Source organism: Myodes glareolus, chromosome 7 (assembly GCF_982192425.1).
Source record: "Myodes glareolus chromosome 7, mMyoGla1.1, whole genome shotgun sequence".
NCBI classification, from domain to species: domain Eukaryota; kingdom Metazoa; phylum Chordata; class Mammalia; order Rodentia; family Cricetidae; genus Myodes; species Myodes glareolus.
In genome coordinates this window covers 82190041-82215092 of record NC_142032.1, presented here as the reverse complement: position 1 = coordinate 82215092, position 25052 = coordinate 82190041, and the positions used below count along the sequence as shown (strand labels likewise).

At 44.3% G+C, this 25052-nt stretch overlaps 2 protein-coding genes across 4 annotated transcripts in view; one reads left to right on the top strand and one right to left on the bottom strand.

Annotated features, from left to right (window-relative positions):
- Positions 1-4178, bottom strand: part of Ears2 (glutamyl-tRNA synthetase 2, mitochondrial) — a 29723-nt gene extending 25545 nt beyond the window's left edge. The window contains exon 1 of the mRNA XM_048460466.3: positions 4025-4178. Within this exon, the coding sequence (XP_048316423.3) occupies positions 4025-4163 (139 nt within the window). The 5' untranslated portion in view covers positions 4164-4178. The remainder of the gene's footprint in view (positions 1-4024) is intronic.
- Ubfd1 (ubiquitin family domain containing 1) lies at positions 3296-23122 on the top strand. Of its 3 annotated transcripts, none has more exons than XM_087908497.1 (7): positions 3296-3326; positions 4785-5102; positions 5940-6148; positions 9222-9287; positions 9434-9539; positions 13270-13352; positions 15770-16156. In XM_087908497.1, exons 1-7 carry the CDS (start codon positions 3311-3313, stop codon positions 15878-15880), a joined length of 909 nt encoding a protein of 302 aa, XP_087764623.1. In that variant the 5' UTR covers positions 3296-3310; the 3' UTR covers positions 15881-16156. The 3 variants fall into 3 exon arrangements, with proteins under 3 accessions (XP_087764623.1, XP_085549159.1, XP_085549158.1); XM_085693033.2 differs by lacking the exons at positions 3296-3326; positions 15770-16156 and adding exons at positions 4329-4610; positions 21579-23122; XM_085693032.2 differs by lacking the exon at positions 3296-3326 and adding an exon at positions 4340-4610.
- The last annotated feature ends 1930 nt before the right edge of the window (positions 23123-25052 follow it).

The following is a 25052-nucleotide window of genomic DNA, read 5'->3' as shown; positions in this document are numbered from 1 at the left end:
CGAAAAGGCAAGATCACAGGCCTCAACTGAAATGCAAGTAAGAATGTCCCAATGGAGTTTCAAGACCAAGAAATGGCTGTGACTGTCCTATTTCTTTGGTTGATAACCAGACTGTCACTGAAAAAAACACAGTGGGGATGGAGAGAAGGCCTAATGGTTACAAGCACTGGATGCTCTTCCAGAACCCAGGTTCACTACCCAGCATCTACATGATGGCTCATAAAACTATCTGTAACTCTAGTTCCAGTGGATCCAACACCATCTTCTGATCTTAGCAGGTACCATATAGAGATGGTACATATACACACATGTAGACAAATTACTCATAATGTAACATAAAATAAACAAATCTTAATAACAACAGAAAAGAAAAAGTAAAGGACAGGGTGGTTGACTCCATTTAGTCCTTCATCTTGGGAATGGAAAAACACCCAGGTGTCAGGTCCAGGAGCTTGTCACCACATAAAAATGCTCCAACTCTTCCTGAGTGTCTTTAGCACTCAACTTTGACATTTGCCTCAAGGCCAAGTTTCACCAGAAGGAGAAATGGCGTTCATTATCTGTTTGAAAACTATTCAGAGGCCAGATCACACTAGCATTTACATTACATAAATCTACTGATATATTCCAGGGAGGAAGAAGGCTAATTACATGTTAATAACACATCTAAATCCTATTTAAAAAAATCATATTTTCATATATACTCTACATATCATACTTAATCACATCATGCAATCTACATTTTTCCTACTTGAGATTGTCACCATAAGCGCTAATTATAAGTAACTGTAATAAAGCAGGTGGTGGTGGCACACACCTTTAATTCTAGCACTCGGGAGGCAGAGGCAGGAGGATCGCTTGTGAGTTTGAGGCCATCCTAGTCTACAAGAGCTAGTTCCAGGACAGGCTCCAAAGCTACAGCAAAAACTGTGTCTTGCAAAACAACAAAAAAAAGTAATTATGATCAAAAGTAACATCTGATTTCACGATATTTCCCTTTGTTGGAGTTTAAACTTTGAAAGTATTATTACTGACTAAAAGTTTCAAATTTTTCCAGGTTGGTTATTTCCCCTTTCTGCTTTTTTTCTTTTTCTTTCTTTTTTTTTTTTATTTTTGAGACAGGGTTTCTCTGTAGCTTTTGGTGCCTGGCCTGGAACTAGCTCTTGTAGACTTGTAGACCAGGCTGATCTCAAACTCCCAGAGATCTGCCTGCCTCTGCCTCCCGAGTGCTGGGATTAAAGGCGTGTGCCACCAGTGCCCAGCTTTTCCCACTACTTTCTTTGGTTCAGCCCAGGGCCCTGGATCTCCACAATCAAGCCATGTACATTCATAACGACCTCATCTGCATTTCCAGGTACCGAAGGCACCATGAGACAGGAAATGTTCTTCTGGATACCAGGCAGACCTGGCTCAACACTGATTCTATGTGAGACTTTCAGCAAATTATTACAAACCCACAAAACAAGTAGTTCCACGTGGAACTGAGTCTCAGGAATTTCAAGACAAAGTTCAAATTCTACCTTCAGGGGTTAGTTAAATGGCTCGAGTCAATAAAGTGCCTGCTTCACAAGCATGACAACCTGACTTTGGATCCCCAGCATCTACATAAAAGCCAGACATCCAGCTGGTAGGTTCCGTGCTGGCAATGGGAAACAGGCAGATTCCTACAGTTCACTAGCCAGTCAATTTTGGTGACTCTCTCACACCCACATGAAAACATAAATACACCATATATGAAATTCAAAAAAGAATTCTCAGTCTATCATTAAGAAATTCCTGCTGGGGGCACACGCCTTTCATCCCAGCACTCAGGAAGCAGAGCCAGGAGAATCTCTGTGAGTTCAAGACCAGCCTGGTCTACAAGAGCTAGTTCCAAAACTACAGAGAAACCCTGTCTCGAAAAAAAAAAAAATCCTAACCTTTGGGAATTCACTTAGCTTTCACAAGTTTCAATTTGCTGATGTCAGTAGGCTTAAAAAAAAAAAAGTCAGGCTGGATCTGGTGGCATAAACCTTTCATCTTAACCACTTTGGAGGCAGAAGCAGGTGATCTATATGAGTGAGCCAACAGCCTGGTCTACACAGCAAGTTCCAGGCCAGCCAGGGATACAGTAAGGTCCTGTCGCAACTCACCAAAAACACCTGGATTCTTCTTTATCATTAGGTTGCTATGATACCTAAATGTTGACCAAAGCAGAACTTTAAGCCAGGTCTGGTGACTCACACCTGTAACTCTAGTATCTGGAAGGCAGAGACAGGAGGATTACTTCAAGTTCAGTGCCAGCATGGTCTTCATAGTGAGTTCTAGGCCAATGGGCAATACAGTAAGCTGTTTCCAAATTAAAATAGCCACAACAACAAAAAACCCCAAAATGTATACCTTCAATTAATTTTTTTATATACCTTCAATTAATTTTAACTATCACAGTGATCTACACTGATTGACAACTCCTTCCCATTTGGGGTTTTCCTGCCAGTTAGCAAAGAAATGAAAATGCTAATTGAAGTGAAGGCTACTGCACACAGCAGATCTTGCTGAGTGGCTCAGCTACACTGGCTCAAAACCATCAGTCAAGTACTATTATTAGCCCTACTTGACAAACAGCAAAACTAGGACATAAACAGAGCAGAGAACAGTGCCAAAATGACACATCTAGGAATGGCCAAAAACAGAAATATAGGCCGGGTGGTGGCGGCGCACGCCTTTCATCCCAGCACTCGGGTAGCAGAGGCAGGTGGATCTCTGCAAGTGTGAGGCCAGGCTGGTCTACAAGAGCTAGTTCCAGGACAGGCTCCAAAGCAAGAGAAACCCTGTCTCAAAAAAAAAAAAATCTATATCTATATATCTAGATAGATGTATGCAGAAAATGCCAGGTCTTGGTGACCTACATAAGTGTCTCTTCAAATAAGAGGCACATCCAGTGCACGCTCACAGTAGGTAAGCACAGAAACGGAGAGTTGAGGTTTAGAAACTTGCATCCATTGATAAGCCATTTGATATCCACTGAGACTAACAAAAAATTAGCTTTTGTTTTGTCTGGTTTCCAGATACTCGTTTTTTTTTCCCCTAGTAGTTTCATTTATGTTAGTCTTAAATACAGAATCACAACTGGTAATTAAGAATCAGGGCTTCCACCACACAGAGTTTAAGAAATTCCACGATTTATATCGCCTGCCCAGAAGCAATGTGTCATTCCTGCGCTGCTGGGACTCTGTCCCAATGATATTTTTCTGCTGACCTTGGCTCTGGAATGAAAGGTTGCTCGGCGTCAACTGGGTGGAAGGTGACTTGAGCTAAAGGAGGGTTGGGAATGTGCGGTGCTGAGGGTAAGTGACGACAATGTTTCTTTCATTTTGGTCTTTCGATACAGTTTCTCTTTGTAGCCCTGGCTGTCCTGGAACTCTCTGTAGATCAGGCTGGCCTTGAGATCCGCCTGGCTCTACCTCCTAAGTGTTGGGATTAAAGGCGTGTGCCCCACCATCCACAAGATGACAGTATTTCTAACAGGCTACACACTGGCCTGTTTTCCCTTGGCTTGCTAAGCTTTCAGCAGTAATAAACCCGGGCCACTGGGCCATTTGCTCTTAGGCTTCAAGCAGGTCTCCTTGACATGTGGTTCTCAACTCAAATGTTAAATCTTCAGCAATGCTTTCTAAGGCACCCTATTCTGCTTCATTTCCAAAATGACATCTATAACTCTAAAATTTTTCTTGTAAGTGCATGTCGTGGTCACTAGAATGACAGTTTCTCCAAAGCAGGAACCCTAACTTTTCAATGACCACTGCATTTTAGTGCATAGGGCTTGGCACAGGTTATACGCACTACACGCTGACTACAAGAAATATAACCGAGACAATACAACAAAAGAACTTCCAGGAACCCGAATCACTTCAGATCTTAGTCCTCCATTTCCGTCTCTGTAAAATGGGGTCGCGCAGACACCGGAAGGGACTGTTTCTGGAACGTTCGGGGGCGGGGACAGACCGGTGGGCTGCGGCGCGGGCGTCAAGTCCGCCAGGATTACCTGTCGGGCTTGGAGCGAAGCGAACTCGCACCGTGACCCCGGGATCTGGGCCCAGACTGGCGTTCCGCCGTCCCACGCGGTGGCCTAGGGCCGCCGCGCGAGGCCCGGCCCGCGGAAGCCTCTGGAGGAATGCCGCCATGTGAAATAGAAATACACACGTGGGCTTCTTCGCGCGTCACTTCCGCGCGGTGGGGGAAATGGGGGAAAAACTCATTCCCACCAATCAACTTCCGCCACAGCGAGAGCGGCCCCGCCCACTTAAAGGCGCAGGCCGCCGATCTGGGCCGCCCACTCCCCTCTGAACAGCTGGGACGGTGCACCGCCGCTAGAGGACGGCGTGCAGGGAGAGGGCCATTTCCCAGACCCGCCCCCTCGGCTGCGGGAATGCTAAAGCGTGGCAGGGGCCGGCCGGGGAAGCGGAGGAGGCGGGTCTCCATAGAAACCTCCACCTGTTTCCGGCCAGGCTGAGTGAAATTAGGGGCTGTAGCGGGGGCCAATCTCAGCCAGCTCGCTTCTTCCCGGCGGCCCCTGCGGGAGCGGTGGGTGTTGTACACAATCATCATGGCGGCGGCCGGAGCCCCGGATGGTGAGTGCGGAGGGGAAGGCGGTCGGTCGGCGGCTGAAGAGCTGCCGGCGCTGCGGGGGTCGGGCCACAGAAACTGGCCCTAGAGGGAGGAGGTGGCGCAGCAGTGGCGCCCGGGCTCATTCTCGTCGCAGGCCCGGCCCGCGGCGAGAGCCCACCCTCTTAACCCCTTTGCAGGCATGGACACGGAGGCTGAGGCTGTGCCCACCGAGGCGCCCGCACGGCCCCTCAACTGCGTGGAGGACGAAGCAGCGGCGGCGGCGGCGGCGGCCGAGGACTCCTGCGACGCGCGAGGCAGCCTGCAGCCGGCCCCGGCCCAGCCCCCTGGGGACCCTGTGGCTCAGGCCTCGGTCAGCAACGGCGAGGACGCAGGCGGCGGTGCGGGCAGGGAGCTGGTGGAGCTGAAGATAATTTGGAACAAGACTAAGCACGACGTGAAGGTCCCGTTGGACAGCACGGGTTCCGAGCTAAAGCAGAAGATTCACTCCATTACAGGTATTCTAGGAGCTGACAACCAACTGCCTCCATCCCCCACCCCCACCTTCTAGTCCGTATTGCTTACGTCGTGCTAGAACTGCTGCTGTGTTTTCCTTGCATGGACTCCCGCTACCCTCGCTGCAATTTTCTGAAGTCAGTATTTGCATGTCTTTTATTAATCACAGAGGGAAAACTGGACCCGTGATGATATAGAGCTACCAAGTGGTGGAGCAGAGACACAAACCTTAAACTGAATTATTAGGCTCAGCCTTCTAACTAATGTTGGACTACTAAGCATAGTGAAAATCTCTCGCGGCGTATATTAAATTTACAGCTCCTGGACACTAACTGTAGAGATTCTGAGTGAGTCTAGATTTATTTATTTATTTTAGCAGATAGGTAAGTTTCATAAGGGAAGTTCCTGAAACATTAATATTGACTGACAGTCATGGTGGCCCTTCACAATTATTCATATTTGGTCACTCTGTTTGTACTGATTTGTCATTTAAAATTACTTCTTTCTTAAGCTTTTCCCATGTAGCCTGTAAATGCCATAGGAAAGTAACTTACTGACTGCTGTGTCCCTGATGCTTGGGCATTCTCAGTATTTAAGAATAAGGCTGAGGAGCGACTTGGAAGGAATGATAACGAAGACATGTTGAACAATTCTAAGTACCCTAAGTCTACTAGAAGGACCAAGTCTTACCAGCCAAATATCCTGATGGTCCAAATTCCCCCAAGTTCAAAAAGCTGCTAGCTGATGGAGCCAGTGTTCACTTCCTGTTTTGTTACAGAAGCATGATGGTCCATACATTTCCTGCTTATTCCTTTCCCTACCTTCCACTTTTTGTCAAGGTCTCCCACCCGCCATGCAGAAGGTCATGTATAAGGGACTTGTTCCTGAAGATAAAACGTTGAGAGAAATAAAAGTGACCAGTGGAGCCAAGATCATGGTGGTTGGCTCTACTATAAATGATGTTTTAGCAGTAAACACCCCCAAAGATGCTGCCCAGCAGGATGCAAAGGCTGAAGAGAACAAGAAGGAGCCCCTCTGCAGACAGAAGGTGAGTGCATTGTGTACTTACTTGTTGGTCCTGGGAAGTTGGAGGCTGGTTACATTCTCCCTAGAATAAGATGCTTTTTGGACAGGGCCCATGATGGACATTTATGGAGCAGTTGGGTGCAGCAGTGGAGTTGACAGCTACCTGAACTTTGCAGCTTTGTCATCTGGCTGGTCAGTGTGCCTTAGTCTTCCTTGCTTTAGGATAAGGCCTTTGTGAAGGGAGACTTCAGCGAGTTAGCAGGTGGAACCAGACGTGGGTTTCTTTTATTTTGTGCCAGGGAAGATGACCAATGTTAGAATGAAGCCCTTATTCCTTACAGGTGTCTTCTCAAGTTCAAAAAGCCCACTTCTGGATAGGTATGGAAGTCAAGAGATTTCAGAGCTTCTCCTAAAACTGACCATTTCAGGAACCCAAACCAAACTGAATAAGAAGATATTGACACTTTTTATTGTGACCCTTCTTCATGAGATAGCCTGCGTTTGTATATTCTCTCTCTAACTCATTTTTCTGCTTGTTCTTTGAGGCAGGGTTTCACTTCTTAGCCCTGACTGGCCTGAAGCTTGATCTGGACACTAAGTTGGGCTGGACTTTGTACAGTTTTCTTGTCTCTGTCTCCCTGGTGCTGAGTTTGAGGGCGTGTGCCATCATGACTGTTTATAGGTGTGTGTTTTGTGTACATGATGCGGAGGACTGGACCTAGACTCTTGTGCACGATTGTAGGCAAGAACTCTACACTGAGCTACCCCCTAGTCCTTTACCATGTATTTTTAATTTAATATGTGTCCTGACCAGAGTAAAACTGACTTGAACCAACATTAGTTATAGGGCCATACACTAAAGACATAGTTTCAACCATGGGAGAAAGATGGTTTTGTGTTAGACACTCAGAATCTATGCTTCCTTCATAATCAAAAATGAGTATTTTTAAAATTTTGGTAGCAAAATTGAACAAGTGTGGGACAGTTACACTTTTTAAAAAATATTTTTTTATTTTTTTTTATTTTTAAATATTTATTATGTATACAATGTTCTGTCTGTATGTATGCCTGAAGGCCAGAAGAGGGAACCAGACCTCATTACAGATGGTTGTGAGCCACCATGTGGTTGCTGGGAATTGAACTCAGGACCTTTGGAAGAGCAGACAATGCTCTTAACCACTGAGCCATCTCTCCAGCCCTATTTTTTATTTTTATTTATTTATTTGGTTTTTTGGGACAGGGTTTTGGGACAGGCTCTGTAGCTTTGGAGCCTGTCTTGGAACTAGCTCTTGTAGACCAGGCTGATCTCGAACTCACAGAGATCCGCCTGCCTCTGCCTCCCAAGTGCTGGGATTAAAGGCGTGCACCACTACCGCCCGGCTAAAAAATATTTTGTAAAACATTTATTTATTAGTGCTCTGTCTACATGTTCCCCTGCTCGCCAGAGGAGGGTATTGGATTCCGTTATAGATGGTTGTGAGCCAGCATGTGGTTACTAGGAATTAAACTCAGCACCTCTGGAAGAGCAACCAGTGCTCTTAACCTCTGAGCCATCTCTCCAGCTCCTCTTAACATGGAAATACTAATATACTTGAAAGAAGTATTGTTCAGTTATAAGTTACTACTCCAGATACCATAGAGAATATTATGTAACGTGTTTTAAAACTGTTATCTTTACAAAATCCCCGACACTCTGAAGTTCAAAATACCTTTCCATAGGGCATTTGTTTTCTTTTGTATTTGGTGCTGAGGATTGAACCTGGGACCTTTTCTATACATATAACACATGCTCTACTGTAGAGCATCACCTCTATTTAGATAAGTGTTGTAAAGTAAGTATTTATATGAGCCATTTTCATCCCTAAATATGGGGTCCTAATTTCCTGTAAGCCATTGAGGTCATTGGTATTTTCTGTCTTCTCTTGCCACATTTATAAAGAAATTTGAATATTTTCTCCTGTCACACCCTTGGTGCATAACCTGCCTTGTAAATACAGGCTTAAAACTGTTTACCACCGCGCAGGGACAGTTCTCCCAAAGGTGCTTATAAGGCCTGACTCATATATACTTCCAGTCTATGCTGCTTTGCTTTGGATGCCACTGGTTACGAAGCATAGCACGACCTAATGAGGCTTTACTCCCTCATGAGGCTTTTAATGAGCGTGTTCCGGAATCTGAGGCTGATGTCAGCAGCAGCCCTTTGCTAGCAACCCCTGCTATAGGGTCCTGCTATACCAGTGAAGGTTTGAATTGGCTCATTGCCTGTGAGTGCTGCATTTCACTGAGTTTTACCCTTGGCCCGTTTAATGGCCTGTAGTTCCAGCTTTAGCAAGCAGCTGCTGTACCTGTAAAACCACAGATGTAAAAGAAAGAGATGAGACGAAGGCATTTAGGCACTGTGAGTTTGGAACTCGAGTCCTGAGATAGAAGGCATGAGGAGTGGGCTTGGATGCTTCTTAGTGGGAAGGCATAGGGGGAGTCAGCATTTCTGTTTTCAAAATGTGATTCCTTGGGTATTCTTTGTGGCTGGATTGATGGTGGAGCAGAAGAAGACTTCTGTCATAGTCTGGCTCTCCATAATAATGGAGAAATGACCCTGCTTGGCATTTATACCTATACAGACAGTGTGTAGTTTTTTTTGGAGTTGAAAAATGCAGATGTTGCTCTCTTTTCATGTCTGTTAACTTAATGATTAGGTTTTTCACGGGTGAGATGGGAGTAAAACATTGAATTAGTAACCTTGAACTCCTACTTTGTCTGTGAAACTTTGATGTCTAATATGGTAGCTATGTGTGGATAGTTAATCTTAAATAACAATGAGAAGTTACTTCTTTATGTTGCTAAGTCACAAAGTGCTTATACGTCAGAGACCAGTGGCTAGCTAGCACAAGTAAAGGAACATTTCATTACCAACATAAACTCCCTTGAACACATTTGCTCTGCAGTGTCAAGGGATCTGTAATCCATTGATACTAAAGCTTTCAAACAAGCATTTAGGCTGCTTCATTCTCTCTATCCAAGAGATAGAAACCTGGCTTAAATGTAGTAGAGTGTCTTATGTCTTATTTTCCTTTTTGTTCTGACTTATATTGTAGCAACACAGGAAAGTGTTGGACAAAGGAAAGCCTGAAGATGTGATGCCATCTGTTAAGGGTGCCCAGGTAAGCTGGCCTGATTTTTGAACCCTTAAAGAAGAATTTGGTTCCACAATCTAAGATTCCTATAATCGATGGCCTCAAGTTCTGTCTCATCTCCCTCTCTCTGTCCTACTGCCCCTCCCTTTCTCACTGTGCTCTTGTGCCTCCAGGAGCGCCTGCCAACGGTACCCTTGTCTGGCATGTATAATAAGTCTGGAGGGAAAGTGAGACTCACCTTTAAGCTAGAGCAAGACCAGCTGTGGATCGGCACTAAAGGTACTCTAGTTCTCAGCCTCTTTGGCATCCCAGCATCCTGCCTGCTTCTAGCACCCAACAACAGTGGCTCCAGACTGTGATTCTGCCTTTCATTTGGAGCCACTCTCCTCATCATGCTTTGTGTCTTCATAGCTTTTGATTGTGTCTTTACATGCTTGCCTCTTGGTTGGCCCCATTCCCCTTTCTTTTTAGTCTGATCTCAGAGAGACCATCCTTCACATTTGGCCCTTAAGTTAATATATAAACCAAGAGATCCCGAGTATATGACCTAAATCTGGTCCTTCAGCAAGAATTTTATAGATATATATGTAGTTTGTACAAATCAGATTTCTCTGAAACTAATGGGGAGAAGATCTGGCCACTGGAGCCTGCACTCTTTATGAGGCATTGAGTAGCTGTGACTAAGCAGTGGTATTCACCACAATCCCCATGGCCCCATCTAATTTTAGTTAGTTTTGCTCATGGTGCCTATGTGGCCCTTTCCTATTGGTCAGTTTGATTCTAGAAGTGAAGTTTCCCTAATTGCCACCTAGAATTTCCCCTTTGCTTGCTGATTGCCCTTTATATACATCCTCATCCCTTGTCAGTAACACTCTGCCTGCCCACAGTATCTGGTTCAGCTTTGCTGTTTTTTATTTAGTTATCTTTTTTTATGTAGTACTTCTTTATATAATTCAGTCTATCCTGGAACTTGCTCTGTAGACCAGGTTAGCCTCAAACTCACTTCTTCCTGCCTCTGCCTCTGAGTACTGAGATTAAATGCATGCACCATCACTCCCAGCTAGTTGCCAGATCTTATTGGTAACATTTCAGAATTCCCTACGTCCCTTTAGCTACTGCTAAAGGCTACTAGCCTCTTTTTAAAAGTTGCATTAGGAGCAAGTTTCTGTCTACCTGACCTCTTCTGCCAACTTTGGTCCTCATTGCTGTACTGCTTTTTGTCTGGTTCCTAGGCCTGTAAACCATTAGTTCTTCGAGACCTGCTTCAGATGTTTCACCATACCCTGTTCTAAATCCTTGGTCCATTCTGTCAGCCTCGTGTACTTGAGGCACGTGCTTGAATTCCCCAGCTCATATTTTTGCAGAGTTCTTGTCTTTGCTGGGCCCTACCCTGGAATGTCTTCTCCTCAGTCCTTGGGATTAATAGTCTTCCAAGCACCCCACCCCCAAGATGCCCTTTCCTAATGAAGCCTTCCTTACACCTCCCTAACCCTCCACTGAACTTCTGTTCCTTTGAGTTGTTTCTGCTCTTCGAGTACTCTGTTTATGTCCCTAGAGCACTCACTACACTCCGACTCGTCTGTCCCCGTTAGATTCCTGGAGGGACTTGCACATGCCTAATTCACCTGTCTGTGGCCAGTACTATAGGTGTTTAGTATTTGAGGTACATGCCAAAGAGGAGAATAGTGGTCCTATCATCAGAGACTTGTTTCCAAGGGCAGGGTGCAGAAAATGGAATCAAGTTTCAAAAAAATAAAACTTGGGCAGGGTGATGGGGGTGTGGTTTTTGTTATCTGAACCATGAATCTAGAACACAGATCACTGTTTCAACCCTAGGGATTCTTAAAAATGACTGAAGTGATGAAAGTGAGTTTTCTCATTTTCTGATAGCTAGCTATATTGTTTGTTTTATAACTCTTAACTACGTGGTCAGACCAAATTCTCTTAAGAATTTATAAGGTTTCTTTAGTTTTCCGATGGCTTTTGAAGGCTTTGCTCGAACATGCTGTTCAAGAGAGCCTGTCATATCATCTTCTTTGCCAGTGAGTAGCAGCCCTGCCTAGGTTTTCTTGGTGATCTTGCCTCATCTTTCATTACTGAGTTCCTTGCTGATGCATATGGCTCCCCTCTGTAGCTGGGTGTCTCTGCTTGCTGGCAGCCCACATTGAGAGCAGTTGCGCAGGCTGGTCTTAGAAGGCCATCATGTCCAGAAGGGTAGGTGAATGCAAGTGATTTGGGTTAGTTTTTCCCATGATGTTGTGTATGTTGTTTGATGTTTTTGAGGAAACTATTGCTTAACCTGGCCTCAGACTTTTGGTGATTCTCCCACTCCAGCTTCAAGAGTACTAGATTTAGGTAGGCATGAGCTATCATGCCTGGTTCAGAGATTTTATTTAAGCTTCTGGAAGCAGCTGGCTTCCTGCTTTAGTGTGAGGGCAGAGCTCTAGCAATGTCCTGATGCACTGAGATTTGAGCTGTTTGAGAACTCCTTCCATTACTGTATTAAAGGAGCATGGCCATGAACTCCTTGTACCTTTCATGGTTGATAACCTGAGCTGTTCATTCTGAGCTAAACCTTTCCTTATCGATGGGCTACCTCCTTAGTAGCCCAGAGGGTGGGTAAGTGTTTTTCTTATGTCCCCAGGAGTTTTGTCACCTAGCATCAAAGGGACTTGGAGAAGCACAGCTTGCTCTGGGAAGTGGCTAAAAGCCATTGGCTTGTCTTCACTTCAGCAAGAAGCTGCTGTAAAGTGAATGTCCCAGCAGCTAACTGGCCTCTCTATGAGTACTTTCCTGAGTAAGGGACTCTCAAGACTGCCACACACAACAAACTGTTGCCTATGTAGGAAGAAGCAGGGTGAGACCATAGAGCTGCACAGGAGAGCATGCTAGGCTTGTAGTCAGCTGCCACGCCATACTTGTAGGACAGTCAAAGTTTAGTTGATTGCCATTATCAGCTGTGTGGTGTTTGAATTGTCCAGCCTTTGGAATTTGAGAAAAAGTCAGAAAAGGTGGAAAGTATTTGAAAAGTTTCAATCCTAAGTATGCTGCCGTTCTTATCTCTGTGTGGCTGCTGTTTTAGAGCCATGAAGTAGACATTCAGGCCCCTTCTCCCCATTCCCAGTTTTCTGAAGTCAAGGCCTATGAAAATACAATACTTAATGTAACTGGTAAAACCAGAGCCCAGGACTCTTAAATTTCTAACCTAGTTGTTTATTTATCTGTCTTTAAGATATTTCTGTAAAAGCTCTAAGGAGTCTTTTCCACCTTGATTTAACAGTGTTGTGACAATGCCTGCCTGTACCTCAGGTATCTGGTGCTTCCTGGGTTATTCCTGTGGCAAAGATCCCCTGCCTCATCACCATTACACTTGTCTGCTACAGGTGCCTCATCTCACTGAAGGCCTGCTTCATGGCTGCCTCCTCTTTCCTGCCATCCTTAAACTTGTAAAATGGTCTCTGCCCCAGGGATCATTGGTGTCTCCAGTGTTAATCAGGTGAGGGCATAAATGTTTTTGAGAGACCACCACAAACAGTTATGTTTATAAAGGGTTTGTAAGTTTTGGCACAGGCAGTAAATAGCCTTGGAAGCTTGACATATAGTCTTCCCTCCTGTTGCTTCTTTGTTGTGGGCTTTTTGTCTTTGCCTTTTTAGGTGTTCGAAACCTTAGCCAAATCCAGGTTTGGGCTATGAAAGCAAAATGGAGTTTTGAGGTGTTTTTTAATCATCAGACTTGAAAACTACTACTTAGATGGGTAAATGTGCCCTGAGACTTTTATTCCACCGTCATTGAACCCTGTTTTCCATTTGATGCTCCAGATTTCCTAGCTCCCTTCCAGGCTGTAGGTGCATTGGTCAGAAGATGCTGTCCCTCATCCTTAGAGGCTGGGTACCCGCCACCTAATTTACTATATATCCAACCAGCCATAGTGTGGGAGGAATTGCTATGGCCAAGGCGGAGTTGGGACAAGTAGACCTTTGAGTAACTGCTGTCCTTCTTTAAACCTAGAGCGGACTGAGAAACTGCCCATGGGCTCCATAAAAAATGTGGTTAGTGAACCTATCGAAGGACACGAAGACTACCACATGATGGTGAGTAGCCTCAGCCTGCCTGGCCGTCTGCTCCTGCTTCCTCTTGAAGGGAGTGGATTTCTAACAGGGCATTGCTAACTGAAAAGTAAGCAGTCTTCAGAAGACTGTGAAGATCCTTATGTTTTCTTGTCTACTTAGAGTTGAGTTCCCAGTTATGGTTTTTTTGTTTGTTTGTTTTTTGATTTTTTGCTTTTTTTTCTTTTTTATTCTCCCACTAGTCCAAAGGAAGGTATGTTTTCTCCTCTCCTTTTTAGAAATCTCTTCAGTCTCCCTCTTATTTGTTATACTTTGCTTTTAGGCCAGGAAAATGAATTGGAATGACTTTTGGACTTTTATTTTAAGTTTTGTCTTGCTTATAAAAGAGAACATCACCTTAGCCATGAGGCTGTGAAGATACCAAGAAGTCTCTCTCCTGTAGTGGTCTACCATGCCCAGCATGTACCCACATGGCCCGGAGCCCTTTGGGAAATGGGGCCCAGGGCATGCTTGCTCTGCATGGAGCTCATCAGTTTGTGCAGAACAAAGCAGGTAGTTTAGTGAGCTGATAAAATGGGTACTCTACAAGTGGAGTTTACCTGCCTAGACTCCAAAGTTGCTACAAGAGGCACTTAACCTGGGCTTGCAACAGTTCGAGGGTGGGTTTACCTGCTGTTCTTCTCCAGGGGGCAGTTTTTTTGTTTTGTTCTGTTTTGTTTTGTTTTGTTTTTCCAGTATCTAGCCTATCGTGATGCTGCCATATTGCCCCCCCTCCTCCATGAGCAGCTAGTTGTTTAAATTATAGGTAGGAGTACCAAGTCCATGGCACAGAGATATGTTGGACAATCTACTTGTTCTAGGGCAGTCAGTGAAAGGGACTTAGGATATAGTGGGCTGCATAGCTGGTGTGTCCTTTCCTGCCTGCTCAGGGTCAGCTGGATGGTGCCAAAGTCAAGGCCATGGGACTGTAGTCACTGGACACAGGCTCTGAATTTCTTCCTGGCCGTGATGAGAACATACTGGAGCTTCCTTTGGGGCCATCAGGCAGCCTCTACTGCCTGTAATATTCTCTGTAATATATAAAAACAAGATAGCAGACAGATTGGTTTTGCCTGCTCAACTATTTTTCTACTTTAACAGTTGATACTGAGAATTTTAACCTGACCCCTTTCACTCTCTTTTGAAATATTTGTTTGAACAGTTTGACACTGTGGGCCTTGCAAATCCTGTTTTCCAGTCAGCCTGGTGATAGGGAAGCAGATAGGGTGAATGGACCACGTTAGACATTTCCTAAGGAATTTGTTTCCATGAATAATTATTTAGAATTTAGTTACAATGTTCTGAAGTCATTTTAGGCAAAAAGTGGATTCAGCAGTCCCCTCAGTCTTTTTATTTATTTATGCCATTAAATAGCACTTTTACCCTTGTCCTCATGAAAGATTTACTTTCCTCTCCTTCCAGATGCCATTTGTCTACTAGAGTAGTGTGTCACAGTTCACAGTGCTCTTTCATTTCTAGGGTTATGTTTCAAAGATATAGAAAAGGATACATCTTACATTTTATACCATAACCCGTATATCCATCACTAAAATACGATAGTTGTAAACATTTTGTAACTTGTTTTAAATCTTTTTAAATAAAAATTTTTTACCAACAGTGATGTTGTTCCCATTGTCTTCCCCTCCCCTCCCCATTATTGTAAGCTATCATGTATGTTCTTCATCTGTAATTGCTTTTGTTTATACATATGTCCATGAACAAAATGGTGTACTGTGCTGTGTTTTTTCAGTTTTCATAAATAGCATCATGGTATCTACCCTTCTGCAACTTGATGTTGGCATTGTGATCTGTCATAACTCTAGATCGAAAGGATCTATTCATATCTTAATAAAAGACTCCAGTGTTTGTATGACTAGGCCACACCACTGTGAATTATGGGTACCCTTCCATACTGGTGGGTGTGTACATTACTGTCAGGATTTTAACATTTCACACAGTGCGCTTTAGACATTCATACCTGCTTCCTGTGTATGAGTGACATGTTTTCTAGGGCAGCAGTCCTCAAGCTATGGCCTCTGGACCAGTAATGTTGAAATTACCTGGGAGCTTGCTAAAAGTTTTTTGGGCTTTGCCTCAGGGCTCCCAAACTAAAACCCAGGGGCTGGAGCCTGCAATTTATTTTTGCAAGTCTTTCAGATAGTTCTGATGTGTGCTGAAGTTTGCAAACTACTGCCTTAGAGTTGGCTATGCTGAACTGAACTTTCTCCTCCCCACTTGCCTTTTCACCCCCTTTTTTAAGTATAGGAGATACATGTACACAATTTGCTTTTGTTTTTCTTCCCTTTTTAATCAGTTTGCGCCCCTCCCTCCTGCGTCTGTTGTTCTGCCTGCTTGGTCACCCTCCTCTGAAGCATCGCTTGGTTTTTCCTTTTCCCTTGCAGGCGTTTCAGTTGGGCCCCACGGAAGCCTCTTACTACTGGGTGTACTGGGTTCCAACTCAATATGTGGATGCAATCAAAGACACTGTGCTGGGCAAGTGGCAGTATTTTTGAAAGCACTTTCACCTCTGGCCCAGGAGACTGACCCAAAGTGAAGGACATTGCCGGGAGAGGTCTGCAGCATCCCTGGATTGCAGAGTTCTGGGACTTTGTTCACACACAAAAAAATCTCTATTCAATCTGAGGTGATGTGGTGACTGAAGCCAGAGGTGATGTACTTTCACCATTAGCTTAATTTGAACTTAAAATCACCGGTTCCCTTTCTTGCAGTCAGCTTACCATTTTTAAAGTCAGTATGGTGGAAATTAATAAATCCAAGTTTCGAACATGTGTGGAATACTCTTAAGTGTGTTTGAGAGTAGATCTGCCAGTATGCTGAGAGGGAATAATCAAAAGCTTTCTGGTTGGTTTTTTTTTGTTGTTGTTTGTTTCTTTGTTCTTTCTCTCCTTTTTTTTTGTTTTTGTTTTGTTTTTAGAAGTGATTTCAGCTGAAGTCTTCAGATGTCTTTCTTTGCAGACATTTGGATTGGACTGCATTGGATGAGTTGGGTTTTTTTCTTTAGTATTAAAATTGTATGCAAAATGGGGGTGGTTAGTAAGCCATATTTTTTTTGTGTGTATGTGCTCATTGATTCAGAGATTTTCTTTTTTAATGTTTCGCACTTCCTATGATTTTGTTTTAAACCCAAAGATGCCAGTTTCTCTTTTGGTACCTCATCCTCACCTCCTTGCCAGGCTCTCTCCCATGTGCTGCTGCTGCTGCTCGGGAATACACATGGGAATAACAACTGGTGGTCTCGGTGGAGGGGCTCCCACCTTCCTGGGGTATTCGTTGAGCAGCAGAGTATCTCTCACTTGAGTCCTGTGTACACGTCTTACCCTCTGGACCCCTGTTCCGGGGAGTTCCACTGCTGGTTTGGTTGTTGACAGCCTTCCTTGAGCTTGGCTTTGAAACTCTGCCTATCACCACGGCCTGGGACTTGCTGCTCCAAGGCCCCCTGCTCTGAGGAGCCAGCTCGCCATATGGCCTCAGATCACACACTTTCTTTCTTGGAAAGCTTCCTAGAACTCCTTAAGCAGTCCAGTGGTTGTTTGAATTATGCTTCTCATTTGGTCCTTCTGCTCATGCATTCAGTTCAAGTGTCCTTTATCCCAGGTTCAGAGATGCTGCCTTTCTCACGGAAGACCTCTGACCCAGTGGGTCGGCCAGTGGTATTCCAACAACAGAGGTGGGATAAATTGCTTTTGGACCAGCTTGCTCTCCTGGTTTTAGCCCTGATGTTCTTTGTACATGTGAACTGCTGTCTTCTCTGTAAGCCTTGACTGACTGAAATGAGGGACAGTCTCTTGGTGGATGATTCCCTTTGTGCCGTTTGCTGTTTTTCTGCTGCCGTCTTTGCAATTCTCCTCTCACTGGTTGCAGGCTCTCATAGTAAGGTTTGGTGAGAAACCTTTCCAGCTTCACACTTTGGAATCTAAGCTGTTACCCGCCTTCATCCTGTGAAATGTATTCGCATGTATTCGCCTAAGATGACTATTCCTTGTGAGCCAGTTAATGACGATATTTATGCCCTTCCCTTCTAAGCTGTAGTTTGGGAATCCAGCCCACATAGACAGACTCTTGCTTTTTGTGGTGTATTCAGTGCCAAGTTATGCATCTGGACAGGAAAACCTACTGTGCTTTTTGGGCGTGTAAGTAACGTATGCAAAATTCAGCGTCCAAGAAACTGCCTGTGTTTCAGCATCTCAGTGGTAATTGTGGATTTTCTGTTCTTGTTGGCCTGCAGTCCCTGGAGAAAGTACATTTTGCTCCTTGTCCCAGCCTCCTCCTGCACTTGGCAGGTCTATCAAGGAAGTGACCAAGTGGCAGGTAGAACATCTTCTTGGCTTGAATACTGTCATTTGTATGCCAGTGTCCCTGTCCTTGAGACTTGTCTGACAATGCCACACCCAGTTTTGGTCTCTCTGAGCTGACCTGTGTGTCCCCACCTTAGCTCTGAGGCCCCTTCTGCCAGCCCCCATTTTCTGTGAGGGTCCAGTGCTGTCTGCCTTCTCTCCTCCTAGTACACGTGCCCTGCTGTTGTCCCCCTGCTGCCCAAGAGCCAAACTGCTTCTCACGCAGGCTGGTGTCATTTCAAGAGGACCAAAGCCTCTGTGAGCCTTTTTATTTTTAGTACAATGGTGCTTTTTCCTTACTTGGAGATATTCTCTATAAATAATGTAAATGACACCTTTTCGTATGGAGCTGTTATGAGTATTGCTTTCCAGAGCTTGCTGAATCTGCTTGAGCTGTGGCTCCTGATCCTGTCAACACAGAAGACTGCGCCAGAAGCTCTCAGAAGGGCAGGGGCAGGCAGCGCCAGAAGCCCTGGGAATAAGTGTTCAGATCTGTCTGGGTCACAGCAGTATTTGCTATTTTGTCACTTAGTCCCTTGAGCAGTCTTTATATATTTCTACCATGTGGAGTATACTGACGAAATCTGTGTGAGCAAATTGAAATTCTCTTCCCGCTAGGTAGCATCACAGTGTTTTTTCCTCAGGATTATTTCTGTACAATTCCTTCACTGTCAGATAAGAGGGCATGCAGGGGGCTCTTCAGGAGAAGGCTTCTGGTGGCACTACATGAAGCTAGCTGGAGGAGTTGTACTCACAACGAGGCATCCCCGGGCTTGTCATCATGTAGCCACTCCAAGGGCTGCTCTCCCATCTATAGGTGGTACTGGTAGCCCTTCTGCAGGATTGCCCTCATAGACATGATGCCTTTCTTTTCCTCCGTGAGGCTGCTGGGCAGAAAAAAATGTGACTACATAACCACTGCTGAGCCTGGGTCCCTCAGCTCAGAGCACTCAGACTCAAGAGTTGCAGGACATTTGTGAGATACTTAATCTGAGGTGGGCCTTGCAGATAGCTTTGGCTCTTAAGTTAGGTTTGACTGAGCAAGGATGCACTTTCATAGCATCTTGTGGATATAGTAGGGGCCTGGTAAGGCCTAAGTAGCTCCTTATTGCTGCTTCCCCTTCTGAGGGCCAAAGAGATTAACTTTGCTCCATTGCCATGTCTCAGAAAAGTTGCCATGCCTCACCCAGAAGGGAATTCTTCCTCTTTAATGTGCCTGGAGGGGCATTTTGAGCTCTTGCAGTTGGCCAGCCCTTTTCTTCGCCAGGAGCCAAGAAGGGAAGGGATGGAAATAAATTCCAGTGTCAGGCTTGCTTTCTACACATCTACTGAGGGAGACAACTTTCTCTTGCTCCTTGCTACTGTTCAACCCTGTTCTCTTGGAAAAGGACAGCCCCTTTGTCTTCAGATCAGGCCCATTTCCTTCTTAGGCCTAGAAGCCTCTTTGAAGTCACAGTGGCCAGGAGCCCTCTGTTTTGCTGGTGGATTTACCTGCCAGGCTGGGTGGTTCTGCTTTCTTGGTGGCTGAGAACCTTCTTTCCCTTTCCTACAGAGTTCTGCAGAGGTATCTGACAATATGTAAGTACTATGTTTCCTTGTGGTGTACATTCTGTTCTTGTTTGTTTTTAAATCAAAAATGCCTGTTTGGGAGGAGATGAACGTATTTAGTCTATTAGATTTGCGCTGCTGGATTTTTTTTTTTTAATGTGTAATCTTGACTAGCTGTCTTATTGTTTATCCTGTAAGATTAGTCTATCAATTAAAGTTTGATAATTAATCGTGTCTCATTCCTTCCAATTCTTCATGCGCCTAATCTGTTCTTGGAACTAGCAACATTTAGAACAGGGCCCAGAGCCGTCCTTTGTCTGCTGTGGTCTGACTGTATGATTTTGAGTAACATATACAAGTTTATTTTCTGAAACAGCTAGCGAAGAGATTTGATTGAGTCTGAAATATCAGACTAATGAGCTTGCTAATCAGCTATTCTTTTGCTAGGACAGCCCTCCGCCATGCATGCCTCCAGTTAGGGGAAGCTGCCTCTCTGGCTTGTTTTGTTTTTGGTTTTTTGTTTTGTTTTTTTAAGACAGATTTCTCTGTGTAAATTTGGAGCCTGTCCTGGAACTCTCTCTATAGACCAGGCTGGCCTCGAACTCGCCTGCCTTTGCCTCCCAAGTGCTGGGATTAAAGTCGTGTGCCATTACTGCCCGGCTGCAAAGACAAGTTTTTGGTTTTTTTTTTTTTTAAAAAAAAAATGGAAACAGCCAAAGCTAAAGCCACATGCTATACAGAGAGTACAGAGAGGAGAAGGAAGAAAACTATTTTCAGAAATAGGATAAGACCAGAAATCTTGGCATCAAGGATGAGTTTGTCAGGATGTGGCATAGTCCACTCGGTCACTCACAGACATTTTCCCCTTCCCTCCATTGTGCAAATATTCCTGACGGTTCTGGTCTCCCATTTTTCTGTTTTGCTAATACCTCCTACTTCTGAAGTAACACTGAAAAGTGTTTCATTTTCTTTCTTTTTTTTTTTCTTAAGATTTATTTATTATGTATATAGTGTTCTGTCTGTCTGTATGCTTGCTGGCCAGAAGAGGACACCAGATCTCATTACAGATGGTTGTGAGCCACCATGTGGTTGCTGGGAATTGAACTCAGGAAGGACCTCTGGAAGAGCAGTCAGTGCTCTTAACCTCTGAGCCATCTCTTTAGCCCTCCCTTTTCTTTCTTTCTTAAGATAGGGTCTTGTTAGGTAGTATAGGCCGGCCTGGAACTCAGGATCCTCCCACCTTCCCCTCCTAAAGGACTGTAGGCATGTGCTGTAATGTCCATCTTCACAGTCTTAGATTTCTATTAAAATTTTATTACAGTTTTGTATGTGCACACATATCACATGTGGAGATTAGAGGACAGCTTTTGGAAGTCGGTTCTTCCCTCCTGCCATGTAGTTTCCAGGATGGAAAGGCTTGGCAAAAGGGTAAGCCACAGAGCCATCTTGGCCAGCCCACCTGTAGATACTTCAAGATCTGGCTAACAGCTGTTTCCACAAGTAGAGACCCGACAAGCAGGCAGTCCTCAGATCTAGAGACGGGGGTCTCTTCCCACTTTTACTTGAGCCAAAACCAGCTGAGAAGTAAGTGTGAGATGCTTCCTGCTGTGAGACCGCTGCTACACAACTGCCAAGGCTGCTTTGCTTTTCCTCTCACTACCCTAGCCATGTCTGCTTGACATAGTTGACCAGAGCCATTTTTATTTTCAACCTGTTTTCCTTTTGCTCCAACTTCCTTGTTCACCCAATCTTTCCACTAATTTTCAAACTTCTCATTTTTATGCCTCTGCCCTTACCTAAATTCTTTATTTTTTGACCTTAAAACTTTTTAATTGCATGTTTGTGGGCACACTTACTAAGTCGCTCATGTGAGGAGATCAAAGGGCAAGTTAGCGGACTTGGTTTCCTACTTCCACATTGACTGGATTCTAGGAAGCCAACTAAGGTTATCAGGTGTATGCAGGAAAAGTCTTTACCTGCTGAGCCATCTTTCAGCCCCTCTTTTTGTTTGGAAAGTTTTCAAATTTACAGAAAGTTGAAATATCCTAATCTGTTCAGTATCCTCATACCTTTCACTTGGTTAACCATTAGCTATGGTATTGTCCACACGTGCTTTCTCATCAGATCACGTTATTGTGCTGCTGAGAGACACGCAAATTGAGACGCTTGTGTTTACATAAACATATCTCCTAGGAATAAGTAGGAATGCTACTATCTCATCTAAAATACATCAATAATATTTAATTTGTAGAATTTTTTCCTCTTAATATTCATGTGCTTTTTTTTCTTTTCCTTTTTTCTAAAACAGGGACTCACTCGAGCTCTAGCTGGCCTGGAACTTGTTATGTGGATCAGGCTGACCTCGAACTAACTATGAAGCTGAGGGTAGCCTTACTCCTTCATTCTACTTCTACCTCTGTCTCCCAAGTGCTGAGGCTATAGGTGTGTGCCACCATGCCCTGTCCTGTTTGGTTACGAGTCTTGTTCTACTTCATGTTACAGGTTTCCATGGCTAGGGATCCTCTGGTCTGGGTGTGCTTAGCAGGGATTCTCCTCCTACCCCTCAGGGCCAGGTGCCGCCACATCCACATCTGAGACTTAGACTCCACTGGTCAATTACTGAGGGCTGATGAAGCGTTTACTTATTTTATTCTATTAGTAGCTACAACTCTGGAGTCAGATACTGGGGTGAAAACTTGATAGATCCAAAGAGTTATGTAATAACAATCAGCTAACTCTGCCCCTCCACGATTCCTGGATCCAAGAAGGACACAACTTCTTCTGTTTCGCTCCAAAATGTATGGCTATGACTTCCTGTTTCTCTCTGTATGTATCCTGGGTCTTCCGAAATCTCTATGGGTAATTCTAGTCAGCTAGTTGCTAACTCTCCCCTGATGCATGAATAAATTTTATTGGAAGAGTAAACAGATACCCCAAAACAGACTGATAAAAGTTTTGTTTTGTTTTCGAGACAGGGTTTCTCTGTTTAACAGTCCTGGCTGTCCTGGAACTTGCTCTGTAGACCAGGCTGGCCTTGAGTGCTGGGATTAAAGGAGCACCACCACCACCCAGCCTGGTGTAGTTCTTGATAACAAACTCTGTTCATGTAAGTTAGGCACAAGACTTACTAAAAATGGAAACCCAGAGTGTCAGACCCAGCCCAATACAAATACTCCAATAAGGTTGTCAGGGGTGACTATGTAATGCCTGGTTCTGCTGTAATCTCTGTGGAGCTGGAACCTGTCCTCTAACAACACCACGGAGGTTTTTTTGTCCTCAGAGTTCTGGCAAGAGTACCAGTTGATGCATTATTCTGTTATTCTTGCCCTCTACAGACCAGACATTGTCCCTTCAGATTCTAAGATGCCCCCCCATTCATTGTGAGACTGACTGTTCAGCAGTTACTCTATAGAGATAACAGCACTCTGACAGGCCATCTCACAGGGCTTTGACCTCTTGCTATATGACAAAATGCTGCTTGAATACACCTTTTCTAGGGCTCCAGCCTTCAAGGGAAGAATGGCGGCCAGAGAGGAGGATCTCTGGGGGGCTCCTCATAGGAATTATTCTAAATACTGCATCCAGCTCCTGCCATGTCAGCACTCTTGGTTCCCTCATTTCAGCCATTAAAGAACTTAGGTCCAGCAACCAATCACATGCCATCTGTAACCAACCAAATGATTCAGAACCCAGATCTGCCCAATGCTGAATTCTGCAACCATTCACCTGACTATTTAGGACTTAAGTGCATGATTGTCCCCTCACTGTTTTCACTGATGCATGTTGGGAATTGCTTGCTTAAACCTTTACCTTGGCATTTATTCATTGAACTTAATAAAAGCCTGAAATTTGCTCATTTGGCTTTATTATCACTTCTAAAACTCAAAGTCATATATACTACTTGAAAGGAAATTTCAGGTGATAGGTGTATGTCTATTTCCCTGTTTACTTACAATCCCAACTGCACTATTGCTGAAGGAACAGAATTCATGCACGCTTCAGCACATGAAGACCCATCCCAGGAATACAGTCAGCCTTAACTCACTTGCTAGAGTAAGGAGGCAACTCATAGGCTTTTTGCTGTGAGTCCTGGCTCCTCCTGCATGGCATTTTTCTTATTCTTTTGCTCATCTTGTTTGCCTGTTTGTGTATCCCTCAAGCCCCTCAAATTCACCATGTCCCAAATGGAAATTATAACACCCCTTAAAAATCTGGACCCTTGTTTTATTCCTGGTTTCAGTAGCAGCTCACCTGTGTGAACAATTTATATCAAGTTGGTCAGAGACCTTCTCTGTCTGTTGCTAATTTATCCCAGTCTCCGATCTTTTTCCCTCTTATGAGCTCTTATGGTAACCATCAGGTTCACCCTCTTCAGTACACCCTAGGTGTTTGCCCTCAGAAAATCCCACAGTGGCTAACACGTTCCTTAGTTAGACTATGAGGTCCTTTGGTGGACTAACCCTGGTCACTTCTTTAACTGCAGGTGACCATCTAGTCCCTGCACTACAAGTTTCCTAAACCAGAGGCTGATAGCTCGCCTACTTTCATTATTCTATTTTATTTTTGAGACTGAACTTCATGTAGCCCTGGTTGGCTTTGAACTTGGGTAGCTGAGGTTTACACATGGGGCAATCACTTGGATTTCCATTCACTACTGCTCCTGCTGTTGTATGCTGCCCTTCCTATGTGGTGCTACACACAGCACCAGCTCCTCAGCCTGGGCTGGACTTCTGTCAGTTTTCACACCCTCTATAATACTTTTTCTTTTTTCTTTTGGTTTTCAAGACAGCGTTTCTTTGTGTAACAGCCCTAGCTGTTCTGAAACTAGCTCTGTAGACCAGGCTGACCTTGAACTCATCACAGAGATCTACCTGCTTCTGCCTCCCAAATGCTGGGATTAAAGGTGTGTGCCACCACCGCCCAGCATGATACTACTTTCATTCATTTATTAACAATGAATTAAAATTAAAAAAAATTTACTTGTTAACCACTCATCTCTCTGATGTGTATTGGTAATGGCCACTATTTATTCATATTATAGTACCTTTTATTTTTCTCATTGTATAATTTATAGAAAGGGTCATGCTGCTTTTGTTCACCTGTTCTGAGTGCCGTGCCACCAAGGGTGATCTTGAACTCCTCTGATCCCTCACTTCCTCTCAAGTGATGGAGTTACAGGCCTGTGTTTATTTTCACTTAACTTTCCCATATTCTACAAATTTGTTTCTAGTCAGCCAACCCTACCCAGCGCTTAACTTTTTTTGTTTGTTTTTCGGGACAGGGTTTTTCTGTAGCTTTGGAACCTGTCCTGGAACTAGCTCTTGTAGACCAGGCTGGTCTCCAAAGATCTGCCTGCCTCTCTGCCTCCCGAGTGCTGGAATTAAAGGCATGCGCCACCACTGCCTGGCCGTGCTCGCTAACTTTTGAGACAGTTTGTTTAGGCTAGTCTCACAATTCATAAGACCTTGCTGGACATCCGATTATAAGTCCATGGTATATTCCTTTTCAAATTTATATTGAAGCATTCTCCCAACTTCTGATGAATTTGACAGCTGAAAGCATATTAGTGTCACTAGCTTAGTTAACAGCATTTTAATTTTTTTTTTCCTGAATCATTTCAAGTCAGCTGTGGTCATGCTGCATTCCTAAATATTTTGTATTCCCAGGCAGTACAGTTATTCTAGCTGCTGAACCTAAGAACTCTAACACTTAACACTGTCTTATCACATACATACGGTCCAGTTGTCCCCAAATGTCTTATTCCTAGCACTTTTTTGCTTCA